Source organism: Podarcis cretensis (genome assembly GCF_951804945.1).
Source record: "Podarcis cretensis genome assembly, chromosome: 15".
Lineage (NCBI taxonomy): Eukaryota > Metazoa > Chordata > Lepidosauria > Squamata > Lacertidae > Podarcis > Podarcis cretensis.
In genome coordinates this window covers 34,630,205-34,651,914 of record NC_137185.1, presented here as the reverse complement: position 1 = coordinate 34,651,914, position 21,710 = coordinate 34,630,205, and the positions used below count along the sequence as shown (strand labels likewise).

The 21,710-nt window shown below is 45.1% G+C and overlaps 1 protein-coding gene across 4 annotated transcripts in view; it reads left to right on the top strand.

Moving 5' to 3' along the window:
* The window catches only part of FEZ1 (fasciculation and elongation protein zeta 1), a 55,298-nt gene that overhangs the window by 6,463 nt on the left and 27,125 nt on the right, over positions 1-21,710 (top strand). For all 4 annotated transcript variants that reach the window (XM_079955179.1, XM_079955181.1, XM_079955182.1 and 1 more), the window contains exons 2-3: positions 4,000-4,341; positions 12,682-12,781. In XM_079955179.1, the coding sequence (XP_079811305.1) occupies positions 4,031-4,341; positions 12,682-12,781 (411 nt within the window). In that variant the 5' untranslated portion in view covers positions 4,000-4,030. The remainder of the gene's footprint in view (positions 1-3,999; positions 4,342-12,681; positions 12,782-21,710) is intronic.

Here is a 21,710-nt window from a genome sequence, read left to right as displayed (position 1 = left end):
GGAGGAGGAAGTTGGCAGCCAGGCCTACCTACTGGGGAATTGTAAGAAAGGAGACGCGAAGGTCGGAGGTGGCTGGGAGTGGACTGATGTTGGTGGGGCAGTGCCCCATTTGCCTCTGGTAGACAGGTGTGGGATTTATAAGACGACAAAGCGTTTGGATTTGATACCCCGCTTTATCACTACCCTAAGGAATCTCAAAGCAGCTAACAATCTCCTTTTCCCTTCCTCCCCCACAACCAACACTCTGTGAGGTGAGTGGGGCTGAGAGACTTCAGAGAAGTGGGACTAGCCCAAGGTCACCCAGCAGCTGCATGTGGAGGAGCAGGGAAGTGAACCCGGTTCACCGGATTACGAGTCCACCGCTCTTAATCACTACACCACACTGGCTCTATAATGTATACAGCTTTGAGAGTTTTGTGACGAAGCAGTCTATAAATCTTCCCCCCCTCTCTCTCTCTTAAAAATGTCAGTCTGGCTAATCTGTCCTAGCAAGCTTACAATGTTCCCATCCTTGGTCCAAAGTAGGAATAGCTGAATATGTCACTTTCAGTTTCTCTTACGTTTCTCATCTCTCCCCCTTTCCTGCCGCCCCACAATTTTAGGTTCAGTTCCCCACATTTCCACATCAATTTATGTGTGTTTTTAGTAGTGTGCGTGAAAATTCATCAGCATTTTTGTATGAATGAGACTCTTCATCTCCGGGTCGTGGGTTCGATCCCAACATTGGGCAAAAGATTCCTTCACTGCAGAGGGTTGGACTAGAGCAGTGTTTCCCAACCTTGTGCCTCCAGCTGTTTTTGAACTACAACTCCCATCATCTCTGACTAGCAAGAACAGTGGCAAGGGATGATGGGAATTGTAGTCCAAAAACAGCTGGAGGCACAAGGTTGGGAAACACTGGACTAGAGGACCCTCGTGGTCCCCTTCCAACTCTGGAGTTCTATTATTCCCTTGTCATTTCCCCTAATATATACATTTTTGCAAGACAATTTCCCCCAATTTTTGTATGTTGTTTTCACTCATATATGCATTCATGTGCACACCAAACCCTTTAGTACATGGGTAGGCAAACTAAGACCTGGGCGCCAGATCTGGCCCAACTGCCTTCTAAATCTGGCCTGCGGATGGTCCTTTTATTTAAAATGCATCTCTGGGTTATTCGTCCATTTCCCCCCTCCAAAACATAGTCTGGCCTCCCACAAGGTCTGAGGGACTGGCTCCCTGCTGAAAAAGTTTGCTGACCCCTGCTTTAGTATATGCATTTTTGTACACATTACTCGGCATTGCAAAATTCAGAGAAGTGCAAATTTGAAGGATGGATTGTGTTTCAGTCCACGTCTTGTTTTGGGAAGTGTGAATTAGGTAGGCTTGCCTTTCAATGGGATCTGAATCTTATTTTCTCTCCCACTCCTAGTCTAAGGCCTGGTCTGGAAGTAGAAGGCCCATATGCACACCACTCTGAGCTATAGGCATCAAATAATAAAGCATTTACCATCCCCTTGTGCTCAGCTTTTAGGATAGCTGTGGAATGCTTTAAAATGACATGCAGATCCCCTCCCCAAATGGCAGCAACAGTTGCTTCTTTGTGCTGCGCGGGGTTGTCACAGAAACGGAGCGACGGTCAAATGATTCTTCGCATTTGTAATGGCTTTTGTGACAATGGAGAAGATTTAACCCAGAAGAGCTTGGGCTGCTGTCCACCCACCAGCAACCACGGCTAGCTAGAAACAGCAGGGAAATGGGCAGCTTTCTTTTAGATCGGATAAGGAGGCCTGATCTCTAGCTGCATCCCATGTTGCTGCGATGAACTCATTTTAAAGGTTGTAATATCCAAAGTGCTTAACAGCACACTTTGGAAACCGAGTTGGTTCAGACTGGGTGACGAGGCAAAAATGTAGCAAATTAAAGCAGGATATTTGGAAGCAAGAGACGCGGGTGGCGCTGTGGGTTAAACCACAGAGCCTAGGACTTGCCGATCAGAAGGTTGGCGGTTCGAATCCCCGCGACGGGGTGAGCTCCTGTTGCTCGGTCCCTGCTCCTGCCAACCTAGCAGTTTGAAAGCACGTCAAAGTGCAAGTAGATAAATAGGTAGCGCTCCGGCAGGAAGGTAAACGGTGTTTCTGTGCGCTGCTCTGGTTCGCCAGAAGTGGCTTAGTCATGCTGGCCACATGACCTGAAAGCTGTACGTCGGCTCCCTCGGCCAATAAAGCGAGACGAGCTCCGCAACCCCAGAGTCGGCCACAACTGGACCCAATGGTCATTTAGAAGCAAGCTGAGCGATTGCTGGAGTAATATCCTTTATGGACCATGTTGTTGTTTTAACCCGGCAGGCCTGGGACTGAGGTGAAAGCTGTCCTGCTGGATCTCTCAGAGGCCTTTGACATCACTGGTCATGACAATCCTTCTATTTTTTTTTTTAAAATAAAATTTTTATTAATTTCCAAATTTTTAACATACACAAAAACAACATAAAAACAAACACAAAAAATCATATTTTCTTTACCTTATTTCCATAACCCTCTTTTCCCGGACTTCCCCATACCTTCCCCTTTTTGCATCCTTGATTTTAAACCATTATTCAGCAACCCTTCTTAGCCAATTAAATATAAATTCATTCTCCTTTTCAATTCCACCCTAAAATTAAACACAGTTTGCCGCTGCAATTCTACGTCTTCCTTTCCCTCAGCGTTTTAGCACTCCTCAATTTTATAATAATTCTTAAGATACATCTTAAACTTCTTCCAGTCTTCTTCCACAGTCTCTTTCTCTTGGTCGCGGATTCTGCCGGTCATTTCTGCCAGTCCCATAAAGTCAATCACTTTCGCCTGCCATTCCTCCAGCGTGGGTAACTCTTGTGTCTTCCAATACTTTGCTAGAAGAATCCTTGCTGCCGTAGTAGCGTACAAAAAGAAATTCTTATCCTTCTTCAGCACCAGCTGGCCGACCATACCCAAGAGAAATGCCTCTGGTTTCTTGTTAAAGGTGCACTTAAGCACTTTCTTAATCTCATTATAAATCATTTCCCAGAAGGCCTTAATCTTTGGGCAGGTCCACCAAAGGTGGAAAAAGGTACCTTCCGTCTCTTTACATTTCCAACATTTGTTATTGGGCAGATGATAAATCTTCGCAAGCTTGACTGGGGTCATGTACCACCTGTAAATCATTTTCATAATGTTTTCTCGTAAGGCATTACATGCCGTGAATTTAATACCTGTGGTCCATAACTGCTCCCAGTCAGCAAACATAATGTCATGACCTATGTCCTGTGCCCATTTAACCATAGCTGACTTCACTGTCTCATCTATTGTATTCCACTTCAGCAGCAAGTTATACATTCTTGATAAATTCTTAGTATTGGGTTCTAACAGTTCTGCATGACAATCCTTCTAGACCGTCTAGAGGAGCTGGGAGCTGGGGGCACTGTCATACCGTGCCGTGTCCAGAAAGTGGTGGTGGGGGGATGAGTGTTCAGACCCCTGGGCTCTCACTTGTGGGGTGCTTCAGGGTTCTGTCCTCTCCCCCATGCTTTTCAACATCTACATGCAGCTGCTGGGAGAGATCATCAGGGGGTTTGGGCTGGGTGTTCATCAGTATGCAGATGATACCCAGCTCTACCTCTCTTTCAAACTGGAACCAGTGAAGGCGATGAAGGTCCTGTGTGAGTGTCTGGAGGCGGCTGGAGGATGGATGGTGGCTAACAGATTGAGGTTGAATCCTGACAAGGCAGAAGTACTGTTTTGGGGAGACGGGGCAGGAAATGCCTTCTGGGTTGTTTGGGTCTTAACCCATTGTAATCCTAGTGTTTATACCACCACAGCACTAGGGAGTTGAGGTCCTCCTTATTTGCTGCTGTTGCAGAAATGCTCCATTCTGAAAAGTTCCTACCCTAGAGAGTAACTCATTTCTGATGCTACAATGACACATGCCTATGGCTGTAGGGGTGTTCTTGCATCGTTGAATGTCTACTCTATTGGCTCATTAATGTCCTTTGTGTTCCAGAAGTCTCCCCTCTTCCATTAGGCTACCTAAGATGGAAGCCCCTCTGGTAAGCCTGGATGAAGAGTTTGAAGATCTGAGGCCGTGCTACATTGAAGACAGGGAAGAGAAATCTCATTATTTTTATGGCTCCTCTCCTCGGCATTTGGAAGACCCCTCCCTTTCTGAGCTTGAGAACTTCTCCTCTGAGATCATCAGCTTCAAATCCATGGAAGATTTGGTCAATGAATTTGACGAGAAGCTCAATGTCTGCTTTCGGAATTACAATGCCAAAACTGAAAACTTGGCCCCTGTGAAAAACCAGCTCCAGATACAAGAAGAGGAGGAAAATCTGCAGGATGAGGAGTAAGTAGATCAATGGTCAGCTGGAGAAAGTTAAGTATATGTATGGAAGTAAATAGTGTCAGCAGTAAGCTCTTATTTAGAAGGAAAAAAAACTTTACTATCTTCCCATCTCTCCAAAGTAAACTCTAGAGTGAACCTGTTTTATTTTGATTCTCTGCAGAATCTGGAGTTGCACAACACTGATTGGCTAGCCTCTGCATCAGTCACATAAAACCACTTCTTCCATTCTCGAGTGCTGGTTGGCTGGCCCTTGGCCATCACTCCCCGCTCTTCATAGAGCAGATTTGTAAACGTAAAAACCCTCTCTTCTGAAAGAAGAGAGAAGAAAGTGCCATACCACAAGGCCAAGGAAACCTTTTTGCTCTTGAAGGCTGTAGACAGGCAGTGTGCAGGGCTAGAACCCAAAGTGAGCAAGTTGACCCCCTTTCTCTCTCTCTCTCTCTCTCTCTCTCTCTCTCTCTCTCTCTCTCTGCCACTCCCTTTTCTTTCTTTCCCTCTGCTTCCCGTGCTTTTCTTCATTTTGCTCTCTAATTTAAATCAGGTTCTTGATCTCTACCGAATTGTCTTATTTATTTACTGAAAGTCCCTCCTTGCCTGCATTCAGGCCATGCTGCCCTTGCAAGGTACTTTGTAAGAAGTTTGGAAAACACCTAAAGATGTCATTAGAAATATTTCATTTCATTTTTAGCTTACCACCCACTGCTTCAAGTCCCTTTAAATAGAAATCCAGTACAAGAAATGCAGGAAAATGCAGGGCAGAACCGCTCTCCCAATACTAATACAGCTGTGGATTTCAGGGCAACAGGGGTTTGGGGGTGTGTAGGTGACACAACAGGTGCCCTAGGTTGGCTTAGCTGATGCCTCTGTGCAGGCCTGAACTCTCTGCTATGTCCAAGTAAGCTTCACGATGCCAGTGTTGAGAGGGTGACCCTGTGCCACGACACCAGTCACCACTGAAAAAGACTAATAGTAACTACAAGAACATAAATATGGGCTTTAGTTGCTGTTGGGCTGGGTGGGCCATTGGCCTGATGCAGCCAGGGAAAGCTGCCTGGGAACTCTGGGAACTGTAGTTCTGGAGGTGGCTGGAGGAGCCAGACATTTATTATATGAAAAAGCAGCATATATTTAAAGGATGTCAGAGGACAGTCCTGCATTCGAAGGAGTTAATGGGCTGTTTGGTCCAAGTCTGGGTGGTGAAGTTTTGAAGATGAAAGGACCACAAGAAGGTGCTTTGAAGTTGCCTATCAGGAGTTAGCACCACGATCTTCCGCACTGTGGAGAGAGGTGTTGCATTTCCATTGAAATTATTAGCTGCTCCTAACTTTCCATTTGCGCACATATATATTAGCAAATGCAAATATATTGGTGGCCTGTTCTTATATGATGTGATTCAATCCCTTCCTATATTCCTCATATCCACAACATCAGAAGAGGTGAGCATTCCTGGAAACAGGCTGGTTCAGAAGCAGCAAACTTCAGCTAATAAGCAAGGTCATTGCATCTGAAATGAGAGGTCCGTGGGTGTTTTCCATAGCTCTTACTCAGTGGGTTTTTTTTCAGCCGGAACTCACTGGAACTTAGTTCTGGCGCCTCTCAGGTGGGCGCCATTGCCATTGTACAAGAACGAGGGAGGTGAGTTTCAGCACCCCTTTTCTTCGAACACAACCCTGTTCTTACTTCAGAAAAGGGTTGCTGTTTTTATTTTTATTAGGTATTTTGTGGTTTCATATCTTGCTTTTATTTTGTGAACTGCCCTGAGACCCCCGGGTATAGGGTGGTATATAAATTTAATAAATAATAATAGTACAGTGGTACCTCAGTTAAGTACTTAAATTGTTCCGGAGGTCCGTTCTTAACCTGAAACTGTTCTTAATCTGAAGCACCACTTTAGCTAATGGGGCCTCCCGCTGCCGCCGCGCTACCGGAGCACAATTTCTGTTCTTATCCTGAAACAAAGTTCTTAACCTGAAGCACTATTTCTGGGTTAGCGGAGTCTGTAACCTGAAGCGTATGTAACCTGAAGCGTATGTAACCCGAGGGACTGCTGTAATAATAATAATAATAATAATAATAATAATAATAATAATAATACTACTACAGTGGTACCTCGGTTCTTGAATGTTTCCATTGAGAAATGTTTCAGAACCCAAATGCTGAAAACCTGGAAGTAACTGCTTCCGTTTTTGAATGTCCCTCAGAAGTTGAATGGCTTCTGCTGTGTGTTTTTCAATTTTCTTAATTGAATTTGCTGACAGCCCTTTGGCGTCTCAGTTTTCGAACATTTCGGAACTTGAACGGTCTTCTGGAATGGATTACGTTCGAGAACTGAAGTACCACTGTAATAAGAAAAGAGAGGGGGCTTGCTCCATGAGGACTAGTTCCATTGGTATAAAGTTCCGTGGGGAAAGATGTGTGTTTCCTCACTGATTTCTCCTGGAGTGGGAGCACTCCTATTGGACAATAAGGTATTTTGTGTAACTGAGTTTTGGGAAAACATGAGGTTCTTCTGATATGTCTCTATACTAGTAAACAACGTGTCTATTCAGGAGAGGCAAAACATTGATGGGGTTAAGCCAAGGGTGGGTGGGGAGACTTCTGCCAGCTGCAAGGAACCAAACAGGGAAGCAACAGATTCAACAGCTGAAAGAAAAAGCAAATGAAAATCTGGTCGTTGTAGTACAAAACAAAGAGAATTTATGCTTCCTTCCACGAAAAGGATCCTAGGTTTGCTTTGGCTGTCAAAACAGTGAAGATGCTTCCTCCGTATCAGCTGTCTGCACAAATATTATGCAGATACCATTGTGATTGTGTAATAATATGAGATGCATTTAAACCAGGGGTAGGCAACCTAAGGCCCAGGGGCTGGATGCGGCCCAATCGCCTTCTCAATCCGGCCCGCGGACGGTGCAGGAATCAGTGTGTTTTTACAAGAGTAGAATGTGTCCTTTTATTTAAAACGCATCTCTGGGTTATTTGTAGGGCACAGGAATTCGTTCACCCCCCCCCCCCAAATATAGTCTGGCCCACCACATGGTTTGGACCGGCCCACGCCTGAAAAAGGTTGCTGACCCCTGATTTAAACGATGTGCAGCCCTCTGGTTTGAGGGAAGTGGTCATCTGTGCTGTGTGATCTGTCCCTCAGTTTAATAATTTGTGTGGCAAGAAGAGCACCAAGAGAAAAATCATGGAGAATTCTATCGACGTGCAGATTATGGATATTAATTGTGAACTCTGACGCTGAGATACGATGAAGGCTGAATTGTAATCAGTGGCGTAGCATGGGGGGTGCAGTGGGGGCCAGCCGCACCGGGCGCAACATCTGGGGGGGGGGCGCGCTCGCACTAGCAGCTCTCTGCCCCTACTAAAATCCACGGGTTAGGGGATGCAAATTACTTGCCTTGCCCCGGGTGCTGACAACCCAGGCTACGCCACTGATTTGTGAACTCAGACGCTGAGATATGATGAAGGCTGAATTGTAATGCTTCTGCAGCCAAAACAGGGCAACTGGGAAACAAGAGAGAAGGTACTGGCACGCTAAAGGGAACCCTAAAATTCGCAGAAGCAGAAAAAATACATTGGAAGGGGGAAAAAAAATCAAGACAAACCAACAAGTGAGGATTTAGCACGCCCAGCATCTGCAGAAAGCTGACCATTGTGGGGAGGGGACATAGAAAAGGAGGGTCCCCTCAAAGCTGGATCTGTCCTTGAAAAACCCACTTTCCCCAAAATTTTAAGTGTTTAACAGCAACAAAAATAGTAGGAGTTAGAGAAAACTACAGCCGCAGTCACATTTAAAGTGCTATGATACCGCTTTTGAACAGCCATGGCTTCCCCCAGATAATTTGTTGGGTACTGAGAGTTGTTGTTAGGAGACCCCTGTTCCCAAGATTCTTTGGGAGAAGTCATGTGTTTTCAATGTGCATTGAATAAGCTTAAATGTACTATGTTAATCTGCCCAGCAATTTTAGTCGGCCTCCAGGTCACCAGCTCCACTTACCGATTTAAGAAAATTTATATGCCACTAAGCGGTTTGCAAGAGATGGTAATTACCATTATGAAAATAGTTAATTGAAAACATTAAAACTAAAATTAAGAGGAAGAGAGATTAAAACGTGTCGACATCTGTGGGCTTGGATGGGCTTGCCTAAACAAAAATGTTTTAAGCAGGCACCAAAAAACAGTACAGCAAAGGTTCCTGTCTAATATCAAGCGGCAGGGAGTTCCACAGTGAGGATGTTGACATACTAAAAGATTGATGTCTTACAACTGCGCTGGTGAAATATATTGTATTTCTATTTAAATTATAGAAATCCTTTCTAAATCTGCATATAAATTAGCACGTGTAAATTGCATGTAAATGTTTGCCTTTTGGGTGTGTGATGTGTTTCCTCCTTTTGGGGATGAAGTGTTAGCAGCTGCCCTAGTTGCAGTCCCAGCATGGATGAACTACATGAGAATATATATTTTTAAACCCTGAACAGCTTGGCTTGCGGATGCTAAATATTTGGAAATTAAAAAGAGGCACGAGTATATTTTCAATGCCTGTGTGAGTGGGCACATCATGTCAAATGCATTTTCATTAGTATTATTGTTCTAGGGCTTCTTTCCCATCAATCTTTTTGTGCCATTGCTTCAATAAAGATGAATGTGAGCTGTGTCTCTGCAGCTCAAGCTTAGAAGATTTGGGCAGAGACTGGTTTGCCTTTACCTACAAGAAAACATCTACTAATGGTTCTGCATCTAAAGAAGAGAATAGCTTAGGCACTTAAAAGTTAAAGGGGGACTCAAGTAGAACCATATTTTTTACTACTGCTGTCAGACACACCGACTCTAGGGGACTGAAGGCACTTCAGCCCTGTCAATACTAGCTTTAAGGGGGCTGGGCCCCCTCAATCCTGATGTGGCCCTGCGTATGTTGTGCATTGTGCGTCCAGTGGCCAGCTCCTCCTCACAAATGTGCACAATGTGTGTGACGTTGACTGCCGGCCCCCTCAATTTTGGTGGCAACCTGGTGCCTCTGACCTTGCTACCTGCAGAGTCCTAGTCAAGCTTTGTATGAAAGCACTGAAGACCTAGGGGAGAATGCATGGTTGGGAGCCTACATTTGGGTATTAGGGCTTGGGAAGGTGCTTCAGCAGTGTAGTTGACTGGGCACAATGATCTGAAAAAAAATGCTACTACTTATACCAATCCTCCTCCTCCTCCTCCTCCTCCTCCTCCTCCTCCTCATTATTAAAATTTATATACCGCCCTATACCCAGGGGTCTCAGGGCAGTTCACAAAATAAGATCAAGATATAAAACCACAAAATACAAAATAAAAATAAAAACAACAACCCAATAGCACCCCCCACACATTTTAAAGGGCATCCAGGGGTGTCCAAACTTTTTTCAAAGATTGCCAGATTTAATGAAGTGAACATACATGAGGGCCGACCAAAGTGGTTGAGGTTTTCTTAAGACTGATGTTGCTGAGCTTTTTTTGGGATTTCACCCCAAGACATATACTGCCACGGGGGCCGGTTTAAATTGACCGGTGGGCCGAATTCGGCCCCTGAAACGGACTATGGATATGTCTGGCATTGGATGTAAATCAGATCAGCCAAAGGCCTGGTTAAAAAGGAACGTTTTTGCCTGGCGCCTACAGGTGTATAATGAAGGCGCCAGGCGAACTTCCCTGGGGAGAGTATTCCACAGATGGGAAGCCACTGCAGAGAAGGCCCATTCTTGTGTTGCCACTCTCTGGACCTTTCGAGGAGGAGGCACACGAAGGAGGGCCTCAGAAGATGATCTCAGGGTCTGGAGAGGTTCATATGGAAAGAGGCAGTCCTTGAGGTATTGCGGTCCTGAGCTGTTTATATATACCATCAAGATAACCACTTGTGCACAGAAATGACACATTTATGAGTTATCAGTGGTGAGCTCGCCACATCATCTAGACCAATGTTCTTCACCCTTGGGCCCCAAATGTTGTTGGATTACAACTCCCATCATCCCTAATAACTGGTTAAACTGTGTGAGGATGAGGGGAGTCATAGTCCAACAACATATGGTTGAAAAACTCGGATCTAGACAGAATAACCTAAATGATAAATTCTTGTGATCAAGTTGTATATAAGGTTGGGGTCAGCATATCGCTCCCCCTTATATGTGTGGTGTTATATGGGTCCTGCTGCCATGCCCATACTGGTCCGGCATGGTACTTTGCCCATGTGTGCATGATCAAAGTAGTCGTCCTATAGAAACAAACATGGCAGCCACTGGGCTGTTTCACTGCAAACAAGTCATGTGGTGGCAGCAGGGGTGTGAGAAGCAGAGGTGGCAAGGGCCAGGTAACAAGCAGGAAGTTCTAAACATTGGAGAGAATGTTCCGTGCTTTGGGTAACAAGGCCCAAGCGTCCGGTTTTGGACTGGTTTGCAGCAGGTGACACTCAAGTTTATCAGAAGCCTTTTCCCGCAAGCCATCTGCTTTGGGGATGCTGCCAAAAAATGACACACTGAATGGTCTAGTGGTGGAAGACGTCACTGGGAAACAATTCAGATACAAGAATGAAGAAAGCAAGCTTGGGCTGAGCGCTCCTAAGAGGTTTAGCTGTAGCTGATTTTAACAAGGGTGCAAATTGACAGGGTTTGGGGCAGAAGGTGTTTCCCCAACATCAATTGCTTGACAATTTCAACTGGAGATGCCAGGGATTTAGCTTGTCATTTGACAGGAAAAGCATTCATTCATGTACTGGGTTATAGTCCCTCCCCTTGAGGGTAGAATCTTAGAGATGCTCTGCCTGCTCTCAAGCTTTGATGGGCAAGATGCTCACTTGGAGCTATCTGTGGTTCTGCAATTCCTGACCTGCCTTACTGCCTTCTTTGGGGGATCAGGCATCAAACCAGAAGATGCCAAGATTTCTCTGCTTCAATTCTCATGTCAGTTAAAGCAAGAATCATAGTGACTGGTCTGCTGGTACTGTTACGAAAACTTATTGTTTACTCTACTCTTTTGGAATGGCAGGGTTTATCTGAATAGAGTGTTTGGAAGCAAACATTTTAATGATTGCAACCAATTGGCTGCATCTAAAGAACTTCATTATGCTCACAGTTTGCTTAGTTGCAAAATATGGTGGTTCTGTAGCAGATCTTTGCCTGCTTCTTGTCTTGTGCTAGTGGAAGAAAGTTGTTAGACTGAGTTTTGTTTTTCCTCACACAATGCTCTTGCATGAGGTATGAAACAGGGATGTGCAGAGTTGAATCTTGTTTGATCTAGAACCCAAAATTCTGTCAGGCAGAGCCAAGTACAAAAGACATGCAGTTAGAATTAAGGAACTGGATGTCCCTGAGGAAATGATGAGCCTATAAATTTGCTTTCATTATCAGAACTGAGCTCAGGCTTTCACACAAAAGTCTGCTTCTGATTACCTAAACTTTTGTCATTTCAGTAGCCTAATTTAGCCATTTTGGGCACTTTGTATGGCCTGTTTGTTGACCATTCATCCATTTTTTTTGCGGGAAGGTTAGATGAGGTTAGCTATTTAAAGAGCATTCATTCTAACTTGTTTGCTGGGAGATTAGATGATATTGTGTCAAAGCAAGTGTTAGACTAGTTTTGATTGCATTTTTCTGTCATTTTCCTTATCGCGAAAAGTCCAAAATTAGGGGGGAAGTGGGTTTGTTGTGTAAGAACTTCCAGTCTGTTCCAATTGTGCAACCAAAAATAGCAGACATCTCAGACCTTTGCTGATCTACTGGAAACCTCCCAGAGTCTGCCAGTAGATCCCAGTCTACCTTCTGCCCATTGCTGGGGCAAAAGGACCCTTCTGCATATGAAAGACACCTTTTGCTATCAGAAGGGCACCTTTTTGATCCAAACCATTGTTTCACGTTAACGTGAACATTTTCACACAAAAGTCTGCTTCTGATTACCTAAACTTTTGTCATTTTAGTAGCCTAATTTAGCCATTTTGGGCACTTTGTATGGCCTGTTTGTTGACCATTCATCCATTTTTTTTTGCGTTAACATGAATTTTCACGTTAACGTGAATATTTTTCACGTTAAAACTGAATTAGAACCCCTCCTGTCATTTAATATTTTTGAATTCAATCTCAGCAAAGAGAATTCAGTTCAGATCAACTACAGCACTGTGTTCACCTTGGACATTGTAGGCGGTTTAGTGATTGTTTGCGACTGGGGCCATTCAGCTGAACTGGATGTGGCGGCTTTGTGGCTCTTATTTTCCTCCTGCTCTCTTTTGAACGCTGCCCGCTGAGCAAATTGCTCTGAGGGGTGCACCCCTGTTGTCAAGGCAGCTTTTCTCCATTAACAACCTCTTGCCTTTTCTCTCTCCAGGGTTTGGGATGCTCTTACAGACAATTACATCCCATCCATCACCGAAGACTGGAGGGATCCTAACATTGAGGTGCTAAACGGCAATGTCTCCGACACAGAGGTACTTCCTTGGATTTGTGTCCTCCCCCCCTTTCCTGTCCATGAATCATAAGTTGAAATAATCATTGGCAAGCTTGGGCAGCAGTATGCTGTTGAAGCACAGTCAAATGGGAGGACAGTGGTTAAGCAGCTGCATGAACGCATGCAAAACAAAGATTACAGCTGGCTGCCATTCCAGGAAGCAGAGTAATCGAATGTGAGAACGAAGCTCTTGTCAGGTAGCTGAACAGATCTCTCAGCAATCCTTGAATTGGGGTCACCGTCCTTTGGTAATGGAAAGGCATGTATAATGAGGGGGAACAGTGAATGAAACAGCTTGATATGTGTGTGTCAAGGGAGGCATTGTCCTCTAGGCTGTTGTTCGCTCTGAGATTGACATTGGCGATGTTTGTACCGCCTCTACCCCTGACACGTTCGGAACAATAGCTTGCCAGCCTTCAGGACAATGGTGGCTGTGATGGCTAAAAGAATACACACATCACAGAGCAAAGGATCGTCTGGGTCCTTCTGCATCTGCAGTGTGCCCTTTTTGGAGTGTTGTTGAAAGACTAGAGGGAAAGAGGCTCTTGTGTTAGACTACTTGGAAGCAGTGAGGTCCTCTATCGCCTTTTCCTTCCAACAAAACCTGTTGAACGAGAGAACGAGAGGGCTGGGGGCTGGGGTTAGGATTTTGCCTGATGAATATGTCAGAAATAGGATTCACTATAAGGCTCTGGTCTATATAGAGCTAGAGCATTCTGAGATAAGGAACACCAATTACTGTCTTCTTAGCTTGTGATTTTTTTTTGAAATGAAGGAGAAACCTTTAACACTCCAGTGGAAAGGAAACTCTGGAGATTGGCAGGACATCATACGTTGGTTTGGGATGAGACTAAAGATGAGAATTCATAGTGATGATGAAAACTGTCAAGTCTGGAAGACCCCAAGGGGGTTAGTGGATTTTGAAAGACCCTTGCATTCTTAAAGTAGAGAATGCTTGCATTCTTGAAGTATAATCTGGTGACAATTTTCTTGGTATTTGGATCATCTGGTAAGTCTAATAAGGATTTGGTCTGGGGGAATCAAAGGGGAAGGGACTCGTAGAAACCCGCATCTTAAAAATAACAATATCTGACAATATTTAAGTTAGACATTTTGAAATACTGAAGACAGTATTTATTTTTAACTATGCATCAGAAACTTTTGCCATTTCGGTGTTGGGTGTTTTCACCTCACCACTTCTATAATTTTTGAAACCCGAGGGCTAATTGTAGCCTAGAAAAGAAGAAAACAGAAATGAAGGGAAGGAAAAACATACTTCAAACGCAGCTCTTGGAAATCCACACTCTGTATTCGGAGTCATATATAATTCACAGAATTTGGTGCAATTCCCCCCCCCACCTCCCAGTTGCAGTTAAATTAGGCCTGTAGCATTCAAAAGGCAGCTCACAGCTTTGGGAGCACTTTTCAGCTCTCTTTTTAGTGCATCTGTAGGAGTTTTCAAAGAACACTTCACCCCATGTGCTCAGTGAATACAGAAGATGAAAGGGGGGGGGGTGAGGACATCTTCACTATTGTTGTGTCTAACATGTTTGCATGCCGCTCCCCCAGCAGCCACAAATTTAGCATTAGCGTGAGGACATTCTGCCTGCTCATTTTCATCCAGCTTTCCCACGTGACTGGGATCCCTGATTGGCAAGCATTGCTGCTCTCATGGAGAAGCTCCATGGGTGCACGTTATTTATTGAACAGCATTTATATGCTGTGTGATTGTTGTAAAATCTCTTTGTGGTTTACAGGAAACATTCATTTAATGATAATTAAAAATCAACGTGAAAAAGACAAAAAAGACTGAAGCACACCAAGATCTACATGTCAGGGATACACTTGTCAAAACAAAATTAATTTAAGAAGGCACTGGAAAGAATACAGTGGTACCTCGGGTTAAGAACTTAACTCGTTCCGGAGGTCCGTTCTTAACCTGAAACTGTTCTTCACCTGAAGCACCACTTTAGCTAATGGGGCCTCCCGCTGCCACCACTGCGTGATTTCTGTTCTCATCCTGAAGCAAAGTTCTTAACCTGAGGTACTATTTCTGGGTTAGCGGAGTCTGTAACCTGAAGCGTCTGTAACCCAAGGTACCACTGTACAGTGAAGGTGTTTGCCTGATGTCAATAGGCAGGTGTAGGTATTGCCACACTAAAAGATTGTTTTATTACAAACATGGCTTGAGTATAAGTGCTTAACTGGGCACAGGCGGGGCAAAGCGATTCTGCAAGTAAACAAGTCCCAAGCCATTTAGGGCTTTAAAAAGGTAAAGGGACCCCTGACCATTAGGTCCAGTCGTGGCCGACTCTGGGGTTGCGGCGCTCACCTCGCTTTATTGGCTGAAGGAGCCGGCGTACAGCTTCCAGGTCATGTGGCCAGCATGACTAAGCCGCTTCTGGCGAACCAGAGCAGCGCACGGAAGGTAACACCGTTTACCTTCCCGCCAGAGCGGTACCTATTTATCTACTTGCACTGGCATGCTAGGCTGGCAGGAGCAGGGACCAAGCAACGGGAGCTCACCCCGTCTCGGGGATTCGAACCGCCGACCTTCTGATCGGCAAGTCCTAGGCTCTGTGGTTTAACCCACAGCGCCACCCGTGTCCCTTTAGGGCCTTATATACCAATAATAACACATTGAACTTGGCCTGGTAAATAGATGGCCATCAGTGCGGATCTTGGAGCAGGGGTGTAATCTGCTGACAGAATCTCACTCCTATCAGCAACCATGCTGCAGCATTCCTCACTAACCACAGCTTCCGGATCAAGCACAAGGAAGTGCATTGCTGTAATCCAATACTGAAGCCATCCCCTTCACACAAATGTTGAATATGGGGCTGGGAGGGCCAGCAGACAGGTCAATGGGCAGTGGAGGCAGGGCTAGTGGGTGCAAACTTGCCCGGGGACCATGTGTTTTGCTGCAAGGCTCTTCCTTTCCTGAACAGGAGGAAAAGTCAGCAGCGGGAGTAAGGTTCAAGATGATAAGTGAGGAAAGGAAATGCCCCGTGGTCTGCCTCTTTGTTGCCACCTCCTCCACCTACTGCTGCTGGGAAAGAAAGTGTCCCTCACGCTAAGTGTCCCTCAACAACAAATATAATTTAGTTGTGTATCCGGAGACATTACAAAAAAACAAACAAAATAAAGTGCCTGAGATAGAAACAGTGCAATCTCTTCTTGTCTCAGGAAATTGGCAGTAGGACTCCCAGGGGGGAAAGGGGGGAATGGCAAGGGCTGGCAATAATGGAGCCCCAAACAGTGACACCTACAAGCGATAGGTTCACTGATAGGTGACATTTGGATGTTCACTAAAAACAAGAGTTCAAAGCATTATCACAATGCAGAGAGCTTCTTTTTGATGTCTGTTTGTCTTCAGCCTCAGGAAAAAACTTAGGAAGACATTGCAATCAGTGTTTATCTCTCTGCCACCCCTGCATTTTTTTTTAATATTTAACATAATTGTTACAAAATATAAGCAAAATATTGCAAACACATACATACATACATACATACATATTTCAAATAAGCACATATATATGAAAAAAGGAACAAAAGAGAAAAAAAGAAGAAAAGAAAAAAGAAGAAAAAAATAAAGAGAAAAAAGAAGAAAAGTTGGAAGAATTTCTTCCAAGTTTATTCTACAAATATCTCAATATGAAAAAAATAATAAAATTTCATTGCTTGACTTCCATCACCTCCTTTAAGCAAGATTGTATCTGTTATTCTGTATTTTTCCCATACAATCTCACACAAATATTCTAATTAATAAGTTTTCTAAATCTTTCATAAATCTATTCTAAACACAACCAGTACCTTGCATTTAACCCTTGTCTACATAAACAATCATTTAAAGATTTCCATTGTTTCTGGATTATATATTTTGGTTTTTGTCTCATCAAATCGGTCAGCCGTGCATTTATTTTATTTTTTGAAGTGTTGCTGGATGCATTCTATTTTCCCCCAAAGACACCTGGTCAGCTGTCTAACCCCAAACATCCACTTCAAAGGTAATGGGAAATTCACTTTGGGAAAGGAGTTGTCCCCACTGGCTCTTGCTAACACAAGCTATCCCCAGCCATAGCTTCTAACCCTAATTGATACAGTCAGCACCAGGGTTTGGCATGAATGGGCACCTGCCATGGCCTTTGCATCAAGGAGGCCCTTTGTCAAGCCTCTAGCCCTGTTGATTCTTCCCTTGCTGCCACAACCTGTCCACCTGCCTCTCTTGCAGAGACTAGGAGCAAGGAGAAGAAGCAGCAGACTCTACTCTCCTCCTTGCTGGACCTGGTGGAAGAGAGAAAGGGAATGGGCAGGGCAAGGCCTCACTCAGGGTATCTTGCTCAGATGGGCCACGTAGTAGCTCACAGAGCTCTGTTCTCCAACAGGGAAGGAGTACAGCCAAGAGAGCTCCGGAGCAATATCTGGGAAGCAGCCACCATTGTCTCCCACAGCTCCTGCCACCTAAGGCGGTTGCCTCACTCTGTCAAATGGTAGGGCTGGCCACCATCTGAATCTGAAGGTGGTGGGACAACTGTCAGGATGCTGTCAGCGGCTCCTGGCTGGTTTCCTAGGAAAGTATAAAGACAAGGAAAAGTTACTTACCGTCCTTTTTTATTTCAATACAGTGGTACCTCAGGTTAAGAACTTAATTCGTTCTGGAGGTCTGTTCTTAACCTGAAACTGTTCTTAACCTGAGGTACCACTTTAGCTAATGGAGCCTCCCGCTGCCACCGCACAATTTCTGTTCTCATCCTGAAGCAAAGTTCTTAACCCGAGGTACTATTTCTGGGTTAGCAGAGTCTGTAACCTGAAGCGTCTGTAACCTGAGGTACCACTGTATTTACAGAGAGAGGCTCTGTAGAACCCAGCCTCTTGGATAATGGTGTTGTCCCGAGTGAATCTCCACCCCCCGTCTCTCCCACTTCTTCATTCATCATTCTCACCATCTCCTCTACGCGTGCTGCTACGTGCCCTCTGTCTTTGAGCTCTTTGCTCTCCTACTTTTAACGCTCACCGGGTTCTGGGAGATGGAGGGTCTGGAATGCTTTCTAATGACAACATGTCAGCCTGGTGTTACTCTGGCTCTCCCATGATTTCCCCACTTCCCCTCTCATCTGCCTCTGAGCTGTGACTTCCCTCGAACTCTTGTTGTAAATCTATACTGTCTTCCTCTTCCTCCTCCCTGGAAGGGTCAGGGTGGGGAGGCCGTCTCCACCATTCCTCGTCTGCCCAGTCCCTGACAATAACCAGCCACGGGTTGGGTGTGTCATGTGCACCCCAGCTGAAATTAAAGGAATCATTTCACTTTTATACCTACCTGCTCCAAGAGTGTCATACTTGCCAAGTGTCCTGTTTTAGGCGGGGTGGCCCTGCTTTCTTTGAACGCGCTCCAGGCTCTGCCTTCATCCCAGGGCACCCTGATCTCGTGGGTGGGCGGGCAAGGGTGAGAAGCAGTGGGTGGGTGGGGGCACGAGAAAAGTGGCAGGACGGGTGGGGGGCCAAGTGGGTAAGGGTGAGAGAAGTGGTGGGGCAGCTATGGAGAGAGGAGACAGCACGGGTGGGAGGGTGGCGTCCCACTTTGTCCTCCTGAAATGTTGCAGGATAACTTATGGTCTGTGTGTGTGGTTTGGGAGCTGCACGGTCAGAGAAAAAACAATGCTGTCCAGGGTTGTAAAGACTGCGGAGAGAATAATTGGGTGCTCTCTTCCCCCCTTGGATCAAATCTATGCTTCCAGGTGCCATAAGAAAGCTGCAGAGATAGTGCAGGATAGTGCGCACCCCGGAAATGATCTGTTTCAGCTTCTGCCTTCTGGAAGAAGGTACAGGGTTATAAAGACTAGGACTAGCTGCCTGAGAAACAGTTTCTATCCAAATGTGATTTTGGTTTTAAATGCAGTGTAAGGAGTCTCTACGGGAGTATATTTTATTTAAAAACGGGGTATCAGAGTTTTTAGGGGGCTAACCAGGTTGGGATAGCTGGGATGGCAGGCTTGTTGGTTTTTGAATATCTTATGTAGATTTTTTCAATTTTGTTGTTTTGTATGGGGCAATGACAATAAAGATTATCGTATCGTATCATATTGTAATGTGTGTGTTGGCTTTGTAGGCTGACGCATGGAGAATTGCAGCTTCCACCAGGAGCCTGCTATTCTGCTCAGTCAACAATAACTTATTAGGCCTTATATTATTAATGGGTTTGCTGGAGTGAAGGACTAATTTAATCGGGCCAGGAAGCATGAACAACAGATGGCCAGAGAGATGTTATTTTCAGCGGGCAGTGGAAGCTTGTAGGAGATCTAGCATCCCCCCCAGCAGCATACAGGCATATGATGCGGGTCTTTGAGGATGTTCTTGACAGCCATCGTCACTGTCCTCTCCGATGTTCAGAGCTCCAGGCAGCGTCTTAAAAAAGGAGAAGAGAACAGTTTGTCATTGGTGTTCTGAACTTTATTGCTGTAAAGTCGACACCTCAATTGATTTTCTTTTTTTGGCTGAGGATTATTTGGATGAACTCGAGCCATAAACTGAACTAGTTTGTTTAGCAAAGCGACGAATGTGATCTGGAATTAGTTCCTTTCTTTCTTTTCTTTTTCTTCTGATACTTTTAATGAGGCATCACTCATGTGGCACACTTGATGTTGCAATCTGGAATAGTTTCTTTTTAAAAAATGAACTTTCCAAGCTCTGATGGTGCATTTAGCATAACGTCTGTTCTTGTTTGGGTTAAACCACAGAGCCTAGGGCTTGCCGATCAGAAGGTCGGCGGTTCGAATCCCCACGACGTGGTGAGCTCCCATTGCTCGGCCCCTGCTTCTGTCAACCTAGCAGTTCGAAAGCACATCAAAGTGCAAGTAGATAAATAGGTACCACTCCGGCAGGAAGGTAAACGGCGTTTCCGTGCGCTGCTTTGGTTCGCCAGAAGCGGCTTAGTCATGCTGGCCACATGACCCGGAAGCTGTACGCCGGCTCCCTCAGCAAGTAAAGCGAGGTGAGCGCCACAACACCAGAGTCGGTCATGACTGGACCTAATGGTCAGGGGTCCCTTTACCTTTACTGTTCTTGTTTGGGCCCTTGGATTGCCTCCAGATGTTGAGGGGTTCTTGCTAATCTGCTGGTAGGGTTTCGAAAGCTGAGAGGGACACACTCCTAAGCAAACCTTGAATAACCCTTGCTGTGATGCAGTTTCTTCTTCCTGCACCGCCTTGTATTGTAGCCAGAACTCGCTGACCTTGAAAGCAGCTGAAGAGGCGAAATCACTCCTTTGCTCAGGACCAAGGAATAAATTAAAATAGCTTTGTATTTCATCCAGGTTTTATTTGGAGAAGAGCTTTTTAAAAATGAAATAGCAGTCTTTTAAAATCAATGGAAATAATTCCAGAGTCTAGAAAAGACAAGGTTTGCATACACAACATACATTTCAAGCACAAGAATCCTGGGGTCTATCGTCTACCCACCACAGAACTACAATTCCCAGCACCATTAACAAACTACAGTTCCCAGGATTCTTTGGGGTGGGTGGGGAAGCAATGCACCACTTTAAATGTATGGTGTGTATGTAGCCATAGAGAGAAACCCCTTTACCTCATGGTCAGGTATCAGGGCTGTTCATTTGTAAATGGACGAGTCTCAAGTGAATGTGCAATTGCTTCTCAAAGCTGATTCAGATGGTGAACATTAGGGGTGAAGCACAGGGGCAGAGCACATGCTATGACTGCAGAAACTTCCAGCTTCATAGAATCATGGAATTGTAGAGCTGGAGGGGACCATGAAGGCCATCTAGTCCAACCCCCTGGAATGCAGGAATCTTTTGCCCAACAAGGACCTCGAACCCTTGACCCTGAGATTCAGTGCCCTGTGCTCACCTGGCATCTCTGGGTGAGGCTAGAAAAGGCTCCTGAAACCAAGAAGAGCTTTGGCTTTTCAGTGTACAGTGGTACCTCGGGTTACAAACTTAATTCGTTCTGGAGGTCCGTTCTTAACCTAGAACTGTACTGAACCTGAGGTACCGCTTTAGCTAATGGGGCCTCTCGCTGCTGCCGCCGCACAATTTCTGTTCTCATTCTGAGGTAAAGTTCTTAACCTGAGGTACTATTTCTGGGTTAGCGGAGTCTGTAACCTGAAGCATCTGTAACCTGAAGCACCTGTAACCCAAGGTACCACTGTATTGTCTTTGTTTAGTCGTTTAGTCGTGTCCGACTCTTCGTGACCCCCTGGACCAGAGCACGCCAGGCACTCCTGTCTTCCACTGCCTCCCGCAGTCTAGTCAAACTCATGCTGGTATCTTCGAGAACACTATCCAACCATCTCGTCCTCTGTCGTCCCCTTCTCCTTGTGCCCTCCATCTTTCCCAACATCAGGGTCTTTTCTAGGGAGTCTTCTCTTCTCATGAGGTGGCCAAAGTATTGGAGCCTCAGCTTCAGGATCTGTCCTTCCAGTGAGCACTCCTTCCAGTGCCACTGTATAGCAATGGTGAAAAACCTGTGGTCCCTCAGACTCGCTCTCCCCCTAGCTCTTTTATTTGTGGAGATTTAGCGTGGTTTCCACTCAGCAGTTCACTGGGGACTCAGAAATCAGGGTTCAAATCCCCACTCAGCTATGAAGCTCATTGGGTGACTTTGGGCCAGTTACTGTCCCTCAGCCTGGTCTAACTCACAGGGTTGTTGTGAGGGGAGAATTGACCTGCTAGGAGGAAAGCTGGGATAGAAATATAATAAAATATATTAAATCAATCAATCAATCTTTATTACGGTCCAGAGACCCAACAAATTGTTACAAGCAATGCACAATTCAGACAGCCTACCTCCAGGTTAAACAAGCATTTTGTTCAGACTTAAAGATAGGGATCACTGATTCTTGCAACCACTGATAAAAACCTCACCACTGCTAATGTTCTAGCGTTTGTCCGGTCT